This window comes from Strix aluco, chromosome 1, assembly GCF_031877795.1.
Source record: "Strix aluco isolate bStrAlu1 chromosome 1, bStrAlu1.hap1, whole genome shotgun sequence".
Taxonomy (NCBI): domain Eukaryota; kingdom Metazoa; phylum Chordata; class Aves; order Strigiformes; family Strigidae; genus Strix; species Strix aluco.
In genome coordinates this window covers 70,754,557-70,772,963 of record NC_133931.1, presented here as the reverse complement: position 1 = coordinate 70,772,963, position 18,407 = coordinate 70,754,557, and the positions used below count along the sequence as shown (strand labels likewise).

The 18,407-nt window shown below is 37.2% G+C and overlaps 1 protein-coding gene across 4 annotated transcripts in view; it reads right to left on the bottom strand.

Moving 5' to 3' along the window:
* Positions 1 to 18,407, bottom strand: part of LPCAT1 (lysophosphatidylcholine acyltransferase 1) — a 73,696-nt gene that overhangs the window by 40,488 nt on the left and 14,801 nt on the right. For 2 of the 4 annotated variants that reach the window (XM_074824351.1, XM_074824360.1), the window contains exons 4-8: positions 14,327 to 14,439; positions 12,760 to 12,820; positions 10,179 to 10,237; positions 4,452 to 4,486; positions 1,787 to 1,841 (exon numbers count right to left, since the gene is read on the bottom strand). In XM_074824351.1, the coding sequence (XP_074680452.1) occupies positions 1,787 to 1,841; positions 4,452 to 4,486; positions 10,179 to 10,237; positions 12,760 to 12,820; positions 14,327 to 14,439 (323 nt within the window). The remainder of the gene's footprint in view (positions 1 to 1,786; positions 1,842 to 4,451; positions 4,487 to 10,178; positions 10,238 to 12,759; positions 12,821 to 14,326; positions 14,440 to 18,407) is intronic. The other 2 variants (XM_074824370.1, XM_074824381.1) reach the window with 2 other exon arrangements.

Genomic DNA, 18,407 nt, shown 5'->3' with positions numbered 1-18,407 from the left:
CAAAACCAGCTGAAGTTCTGTTGCTTTGCTGTACGCCTCCCTGAGTTATTGGATCTTCAGCAATATTTCTTGTATCAAGGCTGGTTGGTACTTGCCAGTATCCCTGTGCTGATGGAACAAAGCAGGAATAAAAGCCAATAAGCTTTGGAGACCGGGGGAAAAACATGACTTTGAACACAGAACTCCTCACGTTTTCCTCTACATTCCTAAATCTGCAGCACTTCCTTACAAAACCAGATTCAACAAGTAGTTCTCAAGTACTCTGCCTCATACTTGCAAGCAGCTTTGCAGACAGTTCTTCTCTTCTACCTGCCAGCTCCTGCTTTAGTACAGCGTATTTCAGAAAGTCACTAGCTTTTGTTTTTTCATTTTTTTTTAAAAAGAAGGCCAAAGATCATAACTTGTCCTTGGGCAAGTTCTGTATGTGCTACAGAAACTCAGCATCTGCTAGCAGCTGCTGTCTCAAAAATCAAGAAAGCTCAGCAGTGTTCGCTTCTGTGTGAAAGAACCCATTTTACTTGCCTAGGGCAGAAAACCATGTTCCTGAGATAGATTAAAAATCCTGCCAATCAGTTGGTTTGCCTTGTTCCTGCATGATGCAGTTGCTCCCTGGCCCTTCTACCAAAAACATGCCACTGTTTTGGAAATGAGATATATGATTTTTTTTTTTTTAATATATATACTATTAATAGCTGAAAACATGCCACTAAAGCGATAACAGTAACCACAAATTTCTACAAGATACGATTGTTCGGTGGCTGGTATTTTATGCATTCATCATTTCTGAGAAAAATTTATAGCATAAACAAACACAGAGCATAGCAATGATAACTACTGTGATTGGTATATGTTACTATTGTATATATATACACAATATGTATATGTACATATGTATATATGTAATAGTTCTTCCTACTAATTTACCCTGCTATCAGTAAGAGATAAGTAGCTACTTCATTATTAAGAAATGTGAGCAAAAGAACTGCAGAACATCTGTCAAATATCCTATATAACACCTTTAAAACATGATCTAGTGGAAGGTGTCCCAGCCCATGGTTGGAACTAGATGATCTTTAAGGTCCCTTCAATCTCAAACCATTCTATGATTCTATGAAAACACCATACTTCTCCACAAAAATGTAATTACTCTCTGTAAAATGCATAAGGACAACAATTTAAAAGGAAAGGTTTTAGTTGTTCTTGCATTTTCACTACAATAGTCTTCAGCCTTAGGATCACGTAGTGTTTTCCTCAAAACAAAGTTAAGACTATACATAAACTTAAATTTTCTTTGTGTTTCCCAATTTCACATTCTGAACAGTGCCTAATAAAAAAATTAGCCAGACATTAAATAACCTATCTGGCCTATAAGAAACCACTTAGAACGATTTTTCTCTAGAAGATAGTCCTTAGTTTCTACATCAGCATTCACACACTTGGATATCTAACACACACAGTTGGTATACTAGTTGGAATAGCAATCAGGCAATTAAAAGTGAGAAATTTGTTCACAAAAGACTCTTTAAACAGTCAGAAATCTATCTACTTAAATGAATAAGAAATTAAAGTCTTAAGCCAAATGGAAGTCTATATTTTGTTATTCCATTTTTAGGCTACATTTTCAGATATAGAAGCAATTTGTCTAAAATGTAAGTGGTATTTTAACCTGGTTTTGCAGACTGTTAACATATAGTTTGAATACAAACTTTTACTGCAGAATTAAGCACAATATTATGTATTCTGATACTGCTCAGAATACACTGTTGTGGGTTTTTTTTTTACTGACCTCAATTTCCACAGAATTGTGAAACTGACACAAAGTAAGCCACAGAATTTCTAACCTAAAGGGGGGAAAAAAAAGGAAAAGTATGGAGGAAAAAAAATGTACATGTAGTAAAGCAGTAGTACATTAGATTTCAAAGTCTTCAAGTAACATTCCGACTTGTATGTATGACCATATTCAGATACAAAAATAACAGAAGAGGTCTCAGAGTACTTCTATACATTATATTCTGTAAGGTGGAACAAAGGCAATTTACACTGAAGTTGCATCTTAAAAGATACCCAAAAGCAGGAAGACAAGCAGTAATATGATATACAGGTACTAATACATACAGTAAGATCTGATCTATGCATAGTGTGTAAAGAAAGAGTAAGTCTGTTTCAGGAAAATGCTGTATGTGGCATAGAGTTGTCAAGATTAATTATAGCTACTAAGATTTTATCATTACCTTGGTTTGGAATGAAAGCTCATTATACTTCAGAAGTCTGTTAATGAAATGCAGTACATGTGTTTTAGTAGCCTAAGACACAAGATACTGGAATAAACTTGACCTTAGAAAGCAGTAAGATTCAAATCCAGGAAAGGATTTAGTAAATTTAAATTAGGGATCAGAGTCAGTAGCCACATTTTGTACAGTATCTAGGTAGTTTCAGCAGTCAATCACTGTGAGGGGAGGGTTGGTCAAAATCCTCTTAGACAGATAAAGTGCAGGTCCTAGAAGCAACACCCTACTCATTTCGCAACACACTCATTCAGGGCTGCAACAAGGGTTTTTTTCCCCTTCTTTCCTACTGAACTTCCAACACATTGAAGCAAAGAAAAGGAGCAAGAACAACAGTGAAACTTGTGATTTGAAGTTTACATCACTGACAGGAAACATGTCTGGTTTCTAGGTCCTTGTCCAAGATCATTAAAAAACCCCAGTAAACTACAAGTAAACTTTTCTCTCTGCCAACTCCCTGTAATCCTCAAAGATTAAACCTTAAATTATGAATATCAATTTAAAACATGGGTAGAACCTGTATCTAACTCAAGTCCGATGTACAGAAAATTTGAATTGTATGCTATAGTCAATTTTTGTTTTCAAGGTAAGGTCAGTTGATCTGCTTTCAGTACTGTCAAACTAGTAAAAACATCACTTTCCCTAAGTGGAAGAAAGCATATAGCCTCCATTTGAGAAACTTTCAATCCATTTTAGAGGCTACAGCAACTCTGAGCAAACAGAATACTCCTGGATACATCAACATTTCCAGATTACGTTTTGGCTACGACAGAAGAGACACGTTTGCTGATGAAGACTGTATCAGTCTTAATAGTATTTTCTTCTAAGATATCAGACATACATTTTAGGTCACTCAGGAGAATTAATCCTAAGTAAAGCTGTAATTTAAACTGACCCAGTGAATTTGCATAACATCACATGCTGCCTCAGATTCTGATTCATTTTTAATTTAATTTAACTTTATTAGCAGAGGTCAGCACTTCTGAATAAGGGTTCTGTACACATTAAAGTGATCTGAGGCAACACACCTACAAGTTCCTTCTCTTCCTTCTCCTATGTGTTCTTGACTCCTCCTCAGGTAGGACACTAAGCTACAAGTAAGCTACTCAACCTTTCTCCCCTCTGTCCAAGTTAATTTGCTAGATGAACTGCAGTGCAAATGCAAGGGAAGAGGAAGGAGCTCACAAGGAGAGAAGATAAATCCCTACATGGTAAATGCTGCAGTACCTACTTTAGACATTATCATGGATTAATCTACTTCCAATGTGATGATTTAACTGAAAGCTGAACCTTTAGAAGTGATCAATATTTCCTCAAGTCTCCAAATTAGACATGTCCTTAATTAGACCTGGTTCTCAGTCCATTTGAAGGTGCAAAATTAAATCAACAAAATTCTAAATTACTTGAATCTTGACTAATCCCAATGGTGTCTGCATTACTACTAAAATACAGGATCTCAGGTGGGACATTTAACAAGAATAGTTCACAAGGAGGAAGTTAATGGCAAGCCATTAACCATAGAATCCAACTCCCCTTTACATAGGGTTCAAAATTTCTTGGTTTGATCTTCATTTAAACATTTTAGAACTTCTACTCCAACATGAAAATAATGCTAAAAAAATATTTTTTTTAAAACAAGCAAGAATTGCTTCATTTAGTATTTTACATTACATGAATTTGCTAAAGGAACCTCTAGAATAATTTTTTTTAAAAATAAATATCAAAGTTACATTCATAATGGAATATGGAAACAGTATCTCCAAATTCCCTGAGTGGGCTGTTTCTGTGGGACTAAACGAATTTCAAACAGCAGCCATGCCGATTTCATACAGAAACACACCAAATCGATTTGCATACATAGAGTAGAAGCAAGTTGTTTTACTTCAGACACTTAGCTAAAAAAAAAATATTAAAAAAATTAGAAATAAAAACCTAAAACCAAAAGCCACCAAAATGATATCAGCAGAATTATACTGTTTATATCTGCATTCCTCTAGCTGAATATTATCATAATTAAGGGAACAATAGATAAAAGACACAAATTATTCCCAAAGAGTAATCCAATAACTAGCAATTACTACTTGCGTATATACACCTGTAAGACACAAATAAAAACTAACAAAGGAAAGCAATAATAATATAAGCAATAAAACACAGAACACTTACGCTCCTGGCCCTTGCCATGTCCATGTGATTGTATCCTAAGAAAAGAAGCATGACAGTTGCAATTAATTGCTGTACTTCAAACTTTTGTTACATTATACATAGTATAACTGATGACGTATGACTACAAGGTTTTCATGGAAACTTCCGTGCCCTTTGCAAAAGTTCTTAGTCTCAACAGGAATCAGCCTACCTTTTATGTAGCTAGGAAATACCCAGTAACCCAACTCTTCAACACAGAGTATCTATATTCATAAAACATTTAAAGATCCAGGGGTTCTTCAAAAGCCTTGGAAAAGAAAGTTATTTACTGTAAACTGAAGTTCCTCAATATGCATAGTCCATGCGTGTTTTCCTAACCCATCCTGCTTGACAGGGTGTCCCTCAAGTGTCCCTACACTTTATTTGGACCTCCCAGCAACAGATATGAACACTCTGTAACACTTCTGAAGCGTTTGGGACCTGTGGAGGTGACTGAAGTCTGCTCAACTGACATGAAGTAATGGGACAAGTAAGACCTTATGTCTTACCTCAAAACAGTATTTTTCCAGTTGCCTTTACTCACAGACCTGCCTGATCCAACAACCAAAAGGTACATTATAAGACATCTGAACTCACCAATTTACTCGAGCAAGACCAGCATCACTTTAAGATGGCTGAGATGAACAGTGTGTAAAATACTAAGAGAGGACAAATAGCAGTGAAAGAAGTGAACAAAATGCAAATAGCAAAAAGGGAACAGAGACCTGGAAAGGAGTATATAACAGTTGAGAAGGAGGAACATGACAGTAAAGGTCATCAAGTTTTTAAGTGTAAGACTAAGAAACAGTGTAGGAAAAAACTGCAATACTTGGAGACAATATTTAAGTGTAGAAGCAATAATCAAAAAAACCTGAAAATGAGTTCCAAGCTACTGTTCAGATGAACTGGGAAGAAAATGTACAAGTCATTAATGGAAAGACAAGAGGACTCACTAAATTCAGGTTTCTAAAAGACCAGATCAGAAAGATATTTCTATCAACCTACTGGAAGTGTTCCAGTTCAGTTCTATACTATCATCCAAAACCATTGTAGATGGTTTAGGTGATCACATATGCCATGATCTTGAAAAATCAAGTCAAACTCATGCTTTCATTACCATTTAGAGCAAAAGGCTGTCACAAGTAAAAATGAAAGCAAGCAACACATCCATAAAAGGTGAAAAATGTGATGAATGCAATAGATAAACAGCTTCGAGTAAGGTCAGTATATCATGAAGGACTACTAAGAATTTAGATCTTGACTTTCAATAATTATTTTTAAATCAAACAAAATATGATAAAGAACGATTCTATCTCTAGCAATCAACATATGTGCATGAAAATAGACTTCTCCATGTAGTGATCTTGTAGAGCTAACATCTAAAGTTTTATTGTTAAACTGTTTCTGGCAACTTTGATGTCTCTGATAATACTGCAAGTAAACATGTTACGTTTGGGCTTTTTTTCCACAAGGAACTTTCATTGAAAGACCCTGACCATTGCCATGTAGGTAGCTGATAATTTCTCTAATCAGAGACTAGATCTGCCACTACACATCCAATGCAGCTCTGTAAATTGCAACAGTGCAGAGGGAGACAAAAAAAAAAAGTGAGCTCTATAAAGGTACCTTGCCTGGGCAATGGATCACTGAACAGCAAATAGGTATTTTCAGAATCCAGCCATTGTGCTGGCTAGTTGGCACGACAAACTCAAATAAGCCAGATATCCATCAACAATCCTGTGAGAAATTCCCAATGTGAATGTCACAGCAGACATGCATACTTTTTTTCATCTAGAACACCATGATGCAGCAGGGATGACAATAAATGCCAGGTAGTAGAAAAGCAGGATTCTGGTCTGCAAGAGGCAGACCTATTTTGTATGAGACTCCTGCCAGCACATACAATATTTTAATGATAAAAACAGCAAGCAGAAAACAGGAAGTAGTATCTTCCATACCTAGTTTAGATACCTTTTATACTTATCACAGCTAGCAGCTTATGCGTATGGACAGCATTTACTTTGATGGCATTCTGAGTACACTTTGAAACTTTTGTGTCTAGATAATGAATCCTTTGAACTGTGTGGAAGTACATCTTCCATATAACTTGTATTTGACACAAGAGGATACTGAGAATCATGCCAAACTTCAAACAGGAGATTGGCTGTGTTTACATGCTCAGTCAACCCTGATACACCAAAGCTGGACAAGCGATGCTGCCAAACCTCTTGTTAAATAGCACAGTCACCTGTGGAAGACACTTGAAACATAAAAATCTATTTACAGTGATGATATTTAATCTATTTACAGTGATGATATTTAATCTATTTACAGTGATATTTAAAGAGGTATATTGCCTTTCATAATTACCAGTACTCTGATAGAAAACTCAAATGAAGAAAAAGCAGTATACACAAAGACATTTAGTGTAAGAACGAATTGCAAAAAGGATTGCTGTAGAACCTATGGATGGAGACATTAGAGCATTTATTTTAATTAGAATATACATAACAGCTGTCAAGCATCCAATAGGCAAAATACTATCAAACTAGATAAACAGAAGCAAATTTTGAATTTCAGGTCTAGACAACATTCTAAGCCTTACAACTTCATTCTGCTCATGCATCAAGAGGAGTAACATACTAACATACTGCTAAAGAAACACTGATACAGGACCAGAGACATCATCTACTGCAATCACAAGCCCAAAGAAGAAAGGTATTCAGGGGGCAACCCTGACTAGAAGAGTTCTCAATGGCAACCACAACTAGATTTATTTGCTAGAAAAGAACTGAATTTACATCATCTCTTTTGCTACATATTTCAGTCCACTGCAGAACCTAGTTCTTGAATAGAGTACGAGGAAAGAAACATGTAAGAGTACACACACCTACTACATTCACCCCAGGCTCTGATCTCGAAAAGCCTCCCAAAACAGTCAGCTGCACTCAAGTCCAAGACTGTTCTCATGTGTACTGTGGATCTAGGAGCTCTGAAGGTAGATCACAGCAGGGAGTTCAAGCTAAAAGCAGTGTGGTGACTGCACAGAACGCATATCTGGAGTTCACTGGCTAAGCAAAGATCTTAAGAAATTCCTTCCTGAACCTAAAATTATAATATGCAGCTGTCAAACAAGACAACAAACAGGAAGCCCGAGACAATTAAAGTCTGCTAGAAATGCTGCCTTAGTGTATAAAAACCAATGTTCTCTCCCTACTCTCTTGTTCTTACTTGCTACCTAACTCTTAACTGCATCCTAGCCAAAATAAATCTGACCTTCATGTATTACATCATACTCCTCCTTCCTCTTCTCATTCTAACTTTGCTGAAACTCTTTTGCAGCAATTTTGATCTAAAAATCAAATAGGAATAGCAATTATCACCTCCCCATTAGTGCGTAGTGGAAATAGACTGCAGGAGGTTCAGTGACTTGGCAAGGCACTGAAAACTGTTTTACAGCAACTAAAAGTAGTAGGAAAAAGGACAGTTTCATACACAGATTCAGGCCAACTCCAATACATATCTATATAAATATTAAGAGTCTCTTTTATGACATTTTGCAGTAATATAAAAAGTTATGAAATTTTTCATTAGAATTTATATTGATTTAAAGTAAAAATCTCACAATTTTTGTTAATAGAGCATAAGGAACATTTAATATTGGTTCACAGATATTCCCTATTATGTACTACAGGCAATAAGGACATTTCAGTATGCAACTGGATTTTTGAAGATATCTGCAAATTAATGTTTGATAGCTTTATATTGTTATAAGTTTAATATTAACCAAAAGTAACAAGGTATATTTAGTATGACATAAGGCACGTGCATATTTGCAATTTAAACTGGCAGTGCAAGAAAGGCTTAAAAATATTTTTTAGAAAAGCATCTTTCTTCCTGAAAACAAAACAATTATGTAATGAGAAGTCACAGGCAACCTGCTACAATGCACTTAATACTATGCAAGCATAACAGGCTGTTATACTTGTCACAGCATCCACAAAGATAATTTCTGTGTTTCTTACTGCAAACTAGTTGATTGCCATCACATCTTGTCTCGCTCAAGAGAAAATGGTGGTCTATGTAAATTAACATTGCTTAGGTTCTTTTCTTTTTAAATCAAGCATATGTTTTATATCAACCTGTAAATTGACAGAAAGAACAATGGATGGAAACATTTTAAAACATAAGTGCTCGGGTACCAAGAGGAAATGAAATTCTTAGATCAAGGAGTTGTTAATAGGCTACTCGAAGAGAGATGACATGAGATCTTCTGATGTAACATGCATCAGCAAGGAGGCAAGTTAGTCCTTATTTTATTTTACTTTACCGTCCCCTAAATAATTTCTATTTTAGAAGGGGACAGACTGGGCCTGAAAATAGCCCCCGAGTACTCAGAAAGAAACTTTTGAGTATAAAAGCTAGCAAAGTTCACTAGGAAGTATCTTCTAATTAACTGAGGAATGTAGACAGCTGAAGTAGGACACAAAAGTATCTACATCAGGTAAAATGAATAATATATAAAAAAATCCCTCTTCTGCGCTTTCCTGAAGGCTTGATCTTGAAGTACATCAAGTGAGCTCAGTTCTGGGGCCCCGAACATAAGAAGGACGTGGACCTACTTGAGTGGGTCCAGAGGAGGCCACAAAGATGATCAGGGGGCTGGAGCACCTCCCCTGTGAAGACAGGCTGAGAGAGTTGGGGTTGTTCAGCCTGGAGAAGAGAAGGCTCTGGGGAGACCTTATAGCAGCCTTCCAGTACTTAAAGGGGACCTGCAGGAAAGATGGGGAGGGACTCTTTATCAGGGAGTGTAGTGATAGGACGGGGGTAACGGTTTTAAACTGAAAGAGGGTAGATTCAGATCAGATGGAAGAAATTCTTTCCTGTGAGGGTGGTGAGACACTGGAACAGGTTGCCCAGAGAGGCTGTGGCTGCCCCCTCCCTGGAAGTGTTCCAGGCCAGGCTGGACAGGGCTTTGAGTAACCTGGTCTAGTGGAAGGTGTCCCTGCACATGGCAGGGGGATTGGAACTAGATGATCTTTAAGGTCCCTTCCAACTCAAACCAGTCTATGATTCTGATCTTCACAAGTATTTGTAACAATTGTTTAATTTAGATATTGTAAACAAACACTATAATTTGCACATATAATTTATGTGAGTGATTTATATTGAAGCACTACTCCAAATTAGCTTGTGTCTAGCGTTCCTTAGACAGGCGTACAGTGAATGCAAAACATGGACAAGACACCTTATGAAGGTGCCGAGGTCCCCAACACATTACTCTATTATCATTTAGCTAGTAGAACTCATTTGTGACAAACACCCCCACAGGCAGGAGGTACAGAAACATCTTCCAGCAACAAATGAGAGTCAGAAAACTCCAGCATACACTGCAGTAACAGGGAGCACACAGGAACACAGATCCTTGACAGAAATTGACATTTGTCTTGTCATTTGTACAGTACTTGTAACAACCTGGATAACTTTCAGAGCACTGTTTTAAAGGAGTAACCTAATACAAGCAGAAACATTTAAACTGTCTCAATTAAGACTATTTATATTGCTAGAGGCTTAAGGAATACATACTCAGCCAATAACCATTTATTAACGCTTTCCAAATTTCTAAACCTAATTATCCAATCTAAAAGATTACAGAAGTGCAATGTATTTAAAAGAAAATGCCCCATATTTACTGCAAGCTGAACTTACCAGTTTGTTTGGATAACGTAAAACCACCGGCTGTACAGGAACTCCAGGAATAAATGCTCCTAGAAGGCACATATGACACATCATTACTTTATAGTGCATTTTGGTACAAAAGAAATTTATTGCAGTAAAGAAAAAAAATTACACAATTACTGGGCTGGTATTTTTTTTACTATCAACTAATTCCTATGCATAAAACCCAAAAGTAGCCTCAAAAGCAATCAAAAAAGCAAGGACTGAAGAATGACAATGTATTCCCCCATTTTCAGAAGATAAATAAAGAATGCTTGCTTGCATTCTCTAAATTATCCTCTACTACTTGCAATAATTGTCACGTACACAATTCAAAGCTCAGTACCAAATTCAGCTTGATAAATGATTAAAAGAACACGAGTATGTGCAAGATAGGTAAGTCAATATATTAAGTCAACAGTATTTTTTGGTGAAGAGTCTAAGCTTTCTTATGCAAAAGAAGCTTTCCATTTTTAGCTGATCAACACTGATTTACAGGAAATTTATCATCTCTGAAGTAACAGAATTAATTTAACTTCTTTTCTCCCACCTTAATTCCCCTCAGAAGGGCTTACTTGTTTATTCTGCAGCTATGGAAAATCTAACAGAAGGTATTAAACTAGAGCTACTGTACAGAAGTATCCATTTCATATGAAAATTATAGTTCTGATAAGTAGCACAAGATCATTAAGTGTCATTTACTAACAATTTTCTTGGGTTTCTAGCACAAAGATTAAATAAGCGTAACTTTCTTGCTCAAGATTTTTCTAAACATCTTTTTCTCATGAAAACAATTAATAAAGACAGTCTTCACTCAAACTATGTTTTTTACAGCAATTTGCTAAGTTCTGCCCAATATTTTAATTAAAATTAAGAACTGAACAATGGAAGTATACTGTATTCTTAGCATTACATTTGCTTTACAGAATACTTGCACAGATGTAAAAGTAATTGTTAATGGAGTATAAACATCTTTAAATGAAGGTTGTCTGAATGGGATCCTGCAGAGATTTGGTTCTTGGCCCAGTGGTACCTTCTATTCAGTCTCCAAAAACAACAGCCTAATCAACTTCTGAAAGAATCTGAAGATGACAAAATCTGAGTGGTAGATGGCAAGACCGCTGTTTAACTGAAACTAGACTAGTGTGTTTGTATGACTAGCTTGCACAAACACAAACCCAAAAAACTGTGTAGTAAGAGCAAGGAGTGTAGGTCACATGAGTAGAATGGGGAAAGGCATCCTGAAAGCAGTTATTTGAATAGAGACCTGAAGTACTTTTATGTAAGTGAGGAATTCTGAGGCAAAGGATTTCTGGAAGGCTGGATGGGTACAGAAGCAGGTTCCAGTAGGAAAAGTGAGACAGTCAAGAGGCAGACAACAGCATGTACTAGACCAGTGGATAGGAAGATAGAGTGGGGATTTGAGGCAGAAAGTGTATGGTGCCTGGAATGTCTATGGCACAGAGGGAGGGCAGGAAATTACAGCTTTAATGAAGGATTCAGGCTGTTTTTCAAAGCATGGCCAAGATTCAGGCGGAGAGAGAAAGAGAGAGAGATGGAGAACAGAGAGCGAAAGAAGTGGATGTTCTCCTAACCACCACTCATCTAAGAAGGTAAAGAGCTGAGAGGGGAGGAAAAAAAAGCTTTTTGCATGTTTGTTTGGGAAACAATACTGAGATTCCTTCAGCCAAATGAATCAGTACGAGAAATCACAGTGCTCATTGTGTCATATTCTAACAGCAATTTGTAAGTTGTAAGCAACACAGAATAGAAGACACACAGACCAGAACACAATGAGCTAGGCAAAAAAATAGAAAGTCAAAAACACACATTCACAACTGCCTCATTCACTGCAACCTCCTCATTCACCATCTCCTTACCTACATCATAAAGGCAAGTTTTACATTAAAAATTGGTGGTTCACTGCAGTATTAGCATTTCTCCCTACTGTAACTGCAGTTTACAGCTGCAACAATGTTCAGTGTTATACCCTCTACTAATTTGATAAGCCAAAAGGCCGATACTAATGGAAAGGAGCTTAGAATGTGGATTTTAAATAAACTAATATTGTAAAAAATGACAGGGTCTGTTACAGTGCTATACCAGCAAGATTCTTTTGCCATCTTCACCAGAATGCAACTCAACAGAAGAGCTGGAGAGGAATCAACCACATACAACACAGCAACAAATGTTGCAGCAGCCTGAAATAGATACACGCTGATATCTTAAGCTAAGTATCTAAATGCTGCAGGACAGACCCAAAATAGGATATGGAGGGGGCAAGAAAAAAAAGACCACAACCTCAAACCCAGTAAGAAACATTAGTCCTCCATCTCATATGCATCTCAGTAGCCAAGAAAAAAAAAAATCTGAATTATCTAAAATGTTTTGCTCAACAGTGGAATCACAATCCTTTTGTAGCATAAGAAAATTTCTATTTCAGTTCCACTTTACTGCAAGATTTTTAACTCAACTTCTGCAACAGCAAGCAAATTACAATGCAAGTGGTATTTCAGGAAATGAAGATACAAGAACATTCTGTAGAGAACAGAGAAATGAGCATCATACCTACCAGGCTTGAATGTAATTAGACAGGATCGGTTTGTGCAAGTGCCCTCTGGGAATATCATTATCTTGAAGTAAAAAAAAAGTTGACTTTTAAGAACTATTTCAATGTGGATTTATTTATAAACACATCTTTTCAAAGCTAACATTAACTGATTACAGTAAAAAAGTTTTCAGGGAAAAACAGTTCAGAGTAAAAAAAAAAAAGAGTGTTCAATACAGAAGTCAAGTAAAGTTCTGTCTCAGTAATACTTTTCTTTATCTGTGAATTTGCCTCCTGACCTGCAGTAATAGTTCTATTCAATTGGAACACTGACAGCAGCCGGAAACACTTGTGAATACAAGAGAATTTTCCCAAAATGTTTTGGTGCTGGTGAAAACATGTTCTGTTCTGCACCAAAACAAAATTCCTGCTCCCAAGCTACCTGCTTACAGGCTAAGAAAAGGAAGATTTTTATTTTCTTTCTGCATTTATTACTTGGCACGTGCACAGATGTCAGAATGATCAAGGCTGAAAATATCTAAACAGAATTCTAACACAGCAAAAAATGCTCAAGTTGAACCAAATTCAGAGGAAGAGGTTTGATTGTAAAAAAAGTTTCAGACAGCAAAAAGCCAAGAACTGCTGAAATTTTTTTGAGTTACAGAACAAGACATTTAAAGGAACTAAAGGAAATAAATACATATAGGGGACAGACTAGAATCAACATTACTAGTTTTATTGCCCACTCTGGTACTAGCTTGCTAGATATTCTGAAAATCACTTCAGCTCTGCAACTCAGTTTCTTCATCTGCAAGAATATTTACTTTTTCAAGTGCTTTGAAACCTATTGATGAAAGTCATGATGTGAAAGCTGTGTATCACCTTTCTGTCGCATTGTTTATAATGTTGCTGTAGTCCAGTATGTGGACGTAACCACTGTAGTAGTAACAATGCCATGAAAGGCATACTATATCTTAATCTGAAAAATTCACAAGAATGCTTCAAATTTTCAAAATAATCACATGCTTCTAGAAAATGGAGGTGTTCGATAGTCATCCCTTCCTTTCCATTACTCTCTTCTGAGGCACATTATAAATAGTCACATTTCAGGTGCAGAAAAAACCCTGAGCCACTTATTTTAGCAATGTTTTCATCATGTGGACCAATAGAGGTGTACTCTGGTTATTGGAACGTCTAAATTCCTTGGGCTGTCTTGGCCAGTATCACATCTCCAACAATGACTGTATGCCAAAATCTTGAGCAGGGCAAGAACACATAATACTCCAAGATACTCTGCTGAGCACCTGATGATTTTTCTTCTTTGAGGACTTTCTAAAGCTGCTGTGGTCTATCTATTTAGTGTAGAGTTGTCTTCCCATGTACTTATTCAGTGTCCTCTTGAAAGACACTTCAATGAAAAAAACAGTGTTTTGTTCAGGTAAGAGTCTTACACCATGTTTTCTAGAAAGAGAGGGGGGAAATCCCACCCCCACAAGCCATCTAAAGCATCCCACAAGGAAAAAAGAAAACTGCATATCCAAAGCCTGGAAATGCCAAATACCATCTGTCACACAGTAGTGGCATACAGTACCTGTGGCCATTTACCATCAGACTGAGCACGCCTCTTTATCTCTTCGACAGTTCTCCTGCGAGAATCCTGGTCTGACCGAGATACAAATACTGGTCGGATGTATTTAATTAGAGCTGAAGAGGAGGGAAAACAAAAACAAGCAAACCATCCTTTATTTCCCCTTTGTTTGAAAAAGATTTCCTCCCCGGCCCGCACCCCCAGTAGACCTCTGGACAAAAGTTTTGGTACAAGTACATAATTACTTTACTACATTACATTGCAAACTTAAATACTCAGCTGAATTATTACAGTTTCATTGAAATATTTTCATGAATTCCTGTGAAGAAAACCATTTTCACAATTTTCACGCTTTGTACTTGTTCAATTTTTAATAGACCATTACACATACATCACAGAATTTAACACATGATTGTACGTATTATGCGTATTTTTCTGCAACAAATCAGCTGTGGCTGACTATAAGCCATTTCCTCCTACTACAAAAATCACAAAATCTATAGCCATCCCCAACCCAGCAAAGTATCAGGAATCTCCCTAAGCATGTGCTTCCAAAGGACATCCTGTGGGTCAAACTGCCACTGTCTTTAGAACTTTTGTCTTCTATGACAGCTCAGCTTCACTGAAAGTACACCATCAAAGATATTCCATACACAGATTATGTTATCTTTTCTGGGGAAATCAGCATCATCAAAAGTAAAAGCATGCTTATTTTCTGAGCTGTCATCTGTTTGCTTGTTCCTCATACTACACAAATCAGATCTCAGGCATACTCTTCCTGACTCAGTGGGAAACATCTTATACATAGCCAGACACAAAATGAGAGTGAGCAAGAATCAGAAATCAGTCCACAATATCCTCTCCATGCATGTCTGTCACAAGGACACTGAGGCCCACTTACAAAATAAGTAGCATATACAACTCTTTTGCAGTGTCAGAAAGCATTACAAGAGAAGCATCTTCAAATACACTACTTTATGCTTTTACTTAAGCAGACTGCCTTCAAATACCTTTTTATCACTTTTGTACCTTCTAATCTGATTTGAAAGTTTAAGAGTCACTAAATCATTAGATATTCTACTCGCCTCAAATACAAATATAAAATACAGTTTTAATCTTTCCAACCACTGTGAGATGAGTTCACTGACACTAGTTGTATAATCAATCTTCTTTTGTCAAGGACAGACCTACTGCATTAATGGATCAGCCAGCGCTTAAAGTGTGAAGAAAAAAAAACACTGTAAGGAATTACAGTCCTGTAGCCAGCAAAAGCTGCTGGTTCTGCTGCTACCCCACTGGCAGTTTAGCCAGCAACTCACCAAAATCCTTCTATGGTTCTGTGAAGCTAATCCATCACACCTTACAGCAATTTGTCAAACATTCAGCCAGCCTCAGAAATACTGCTTCTATCCCACAAATTGTTGAAGTTTAGGAGACAGTATATCAGAGAAAAATTACCATACTCTTGCACTTTTTCCCTACTCTTAGACAATATCCATAGAACAATGCTTGCCAGGAGAGCAAAGATCATCATGGGCTAGCTGGGGTTACTGCTGTGGAAAGGTTAAAAAAACAAACAGAAACCCCAAAACAAACCACAAAACAACTATACACAAAAAATGTAAAACAAACAAAAACCCAGAACAAGCAATAAAAAATGTGAAGGAAGCCATCCTTGGTTTCAAGACTTCGTTTTGTTTCTTAGTGATGCTAGTCCTGAGTTTCCCCTACTGCTGCAAATTACTATTCTGTAGAAAAAAACCAACATTATGAAGTAAAAGAAGACAAAAGAGACCCAAACATCCTCAGTCTTCACCCTGAAGTTTCTTTTACATTAGGCCCAAATGATGGAATTGAGGTTATTTCAGGCCAAGGAGTGAACAAGATAATTCCAGAGCTCGGAGGCTCTTATCTGAGGATGTGCCACAAGCAGGATCTTCTTTATAACACACAAAAGTAGGCAAGCAGATAGATTCTACTCAGGGCAGTATGACAGAAACATAAGACTGTAGACAACTTACCAATTTTGAGTCTCTAATCACTCATGTAATCTCTGTCCAAGAACTGGACAGGCAAGCAGTATTAACCTGGGAGATTTACTGTTACAACCTTCCCAACTCCAAGCTACTGCAATGTTACCAAGCTCCAAAATAACACAGTGCAAGTTATCTTACAAATGGACACCACCACAAACAGCAACACACTCACGTGCAAAGAAGAACTATGATGGTATGCTGAAAAAGAACAGGGACAACTGAAAGCTTGGTTTCCTATGGGTTTGTCCTGCCTGTTGAATTATATGATACAAAATAGGCTGCAAGACAAGTTTATTTCTTTTCTCACGGTTCGGACGCTATTTTTATGCAGCTTGCAGAACTTAATATGTTTTAAACCATCAGATTTCTTTCAAATATGTGTGAAGCCATCATTATTTCAACTCATCACATCAATCTTAGCTTAATAGGGTGACTGTATTAAGTCTTACTTCCTTAGGGATGAGACCAAAAAGCTGACAGAATTCTTGTTTTAACATTAACTTAAGATCCTACAAGACACCAACTACCGGGCTCTTATTGGCCAAGTCCAACAATTTAAGTGAGAGTGAAATTCTCAGTTATCAGTAAGAAGCTGAAGGTACATACCAAGGGAAGGCTAGCTCCGTACTTGTCTTTCCTTGTAAACTCTTTTCATAACCACTTTTGAAAACAGAGCACAAGGCTACACAGACCTTTACTCTCACCATGTATTTTCATGTTCAGTAAATAGACAGGAATCTGAAAATTCAAAGGCTGTACCAAATCAATCTGTGCAATAAATAGTCAGGAGCAGGGCCAAAGGTCTGTAAAGAGAAGCTAAGAAACATACTAAATAGGTGGACAAGATGAGACTGTGATGAGAAGACAAGACGAAACATAGGGAAGCCTGGAGATATAGTATATGAGTATATGAGGCAAGGAATAGCAGGACTAGAGCAAAGTCAGGGCAGGAACAAAAAGCAGCATGCACGAAAATGCTTCAGACAGCTGGCATACTGAGCAACTAAAGGAAACAAGCAGAACTGTGCAATATGCTTAATAAATAGAACATAAACTTAGCCTTTTCTGCTCATCAATTGAACTGTCCAAGACCGATTGTTACCAGGTAGCAAAGACAAGATGCTGAAAGATTAAAACCACCCTTAAATTATAAATTCTAATGTGCAACGGCAGATAATCCCTCAATTCACAAAACTGACGTTGCCAGTGTCATTATTCTCGCTTTTTCTTTAGCAGTGTCAGTTGTACTCAATGTAGTCACTCTCATCCCCAACTCCAGCTCATTACAAGTCATTCTGGAGACAGGTGACGCATGCTGTACTCCACCTTCTTGAGCGGGTGCTTGCAATTCAAACAGTACTGCCAGTAATTCATCAAAACCTCTGCCTTGCAGGGCAGCCAGAATGCCACAATTACGCTAACCAACGGAAAGTTGCTCTAGCACAAAACAGCCTTTTTTAAGACAGCCTGTAAAAATTCAGTACTGCTTTAATTAATGGCAGGGTGGCAGCTCCAACTGATTTCAGAACCATCACTCCTATGCAATCATTTCAAGCACCCGCTGATGCATAAGCGGAAAAAGGTTTCTTTCTGATGAGCTGAACACATACAATTGGTGTCAGTGAACTTCTCAGGATAACGGGAAAAAAAAAGGGTATTTCACCTCTTTATTTCTAAGCAAATTTGGGTGAGGAAACCTTGTTTCAAATCAAGACATGGAGTGCTATTTAACATACAATAGAAGAAAGTATTTTAACAAACCATTTAAATGATGCTTGACAGTTACAACCATACAGTAGATAAAGCTATGCTGGCAGCATCACTACTGGTCTACAAGGTGTCAGAGAACACAAAAAGCAACAGAATGGCAATGTGGCACTAAATACTGTTCTAAAATGTATCCATACACACATTTTTGAGTAGGCAGCTACATTTTCATCACTGAAAAAACAGCAGAGTGACATATCTGTGGCAAGAGTAGCCAATGCCAAACCTGAGGCTTTCACTTGGCCTCTCCCTCAACCAACACAAAATCCCATCACATACAT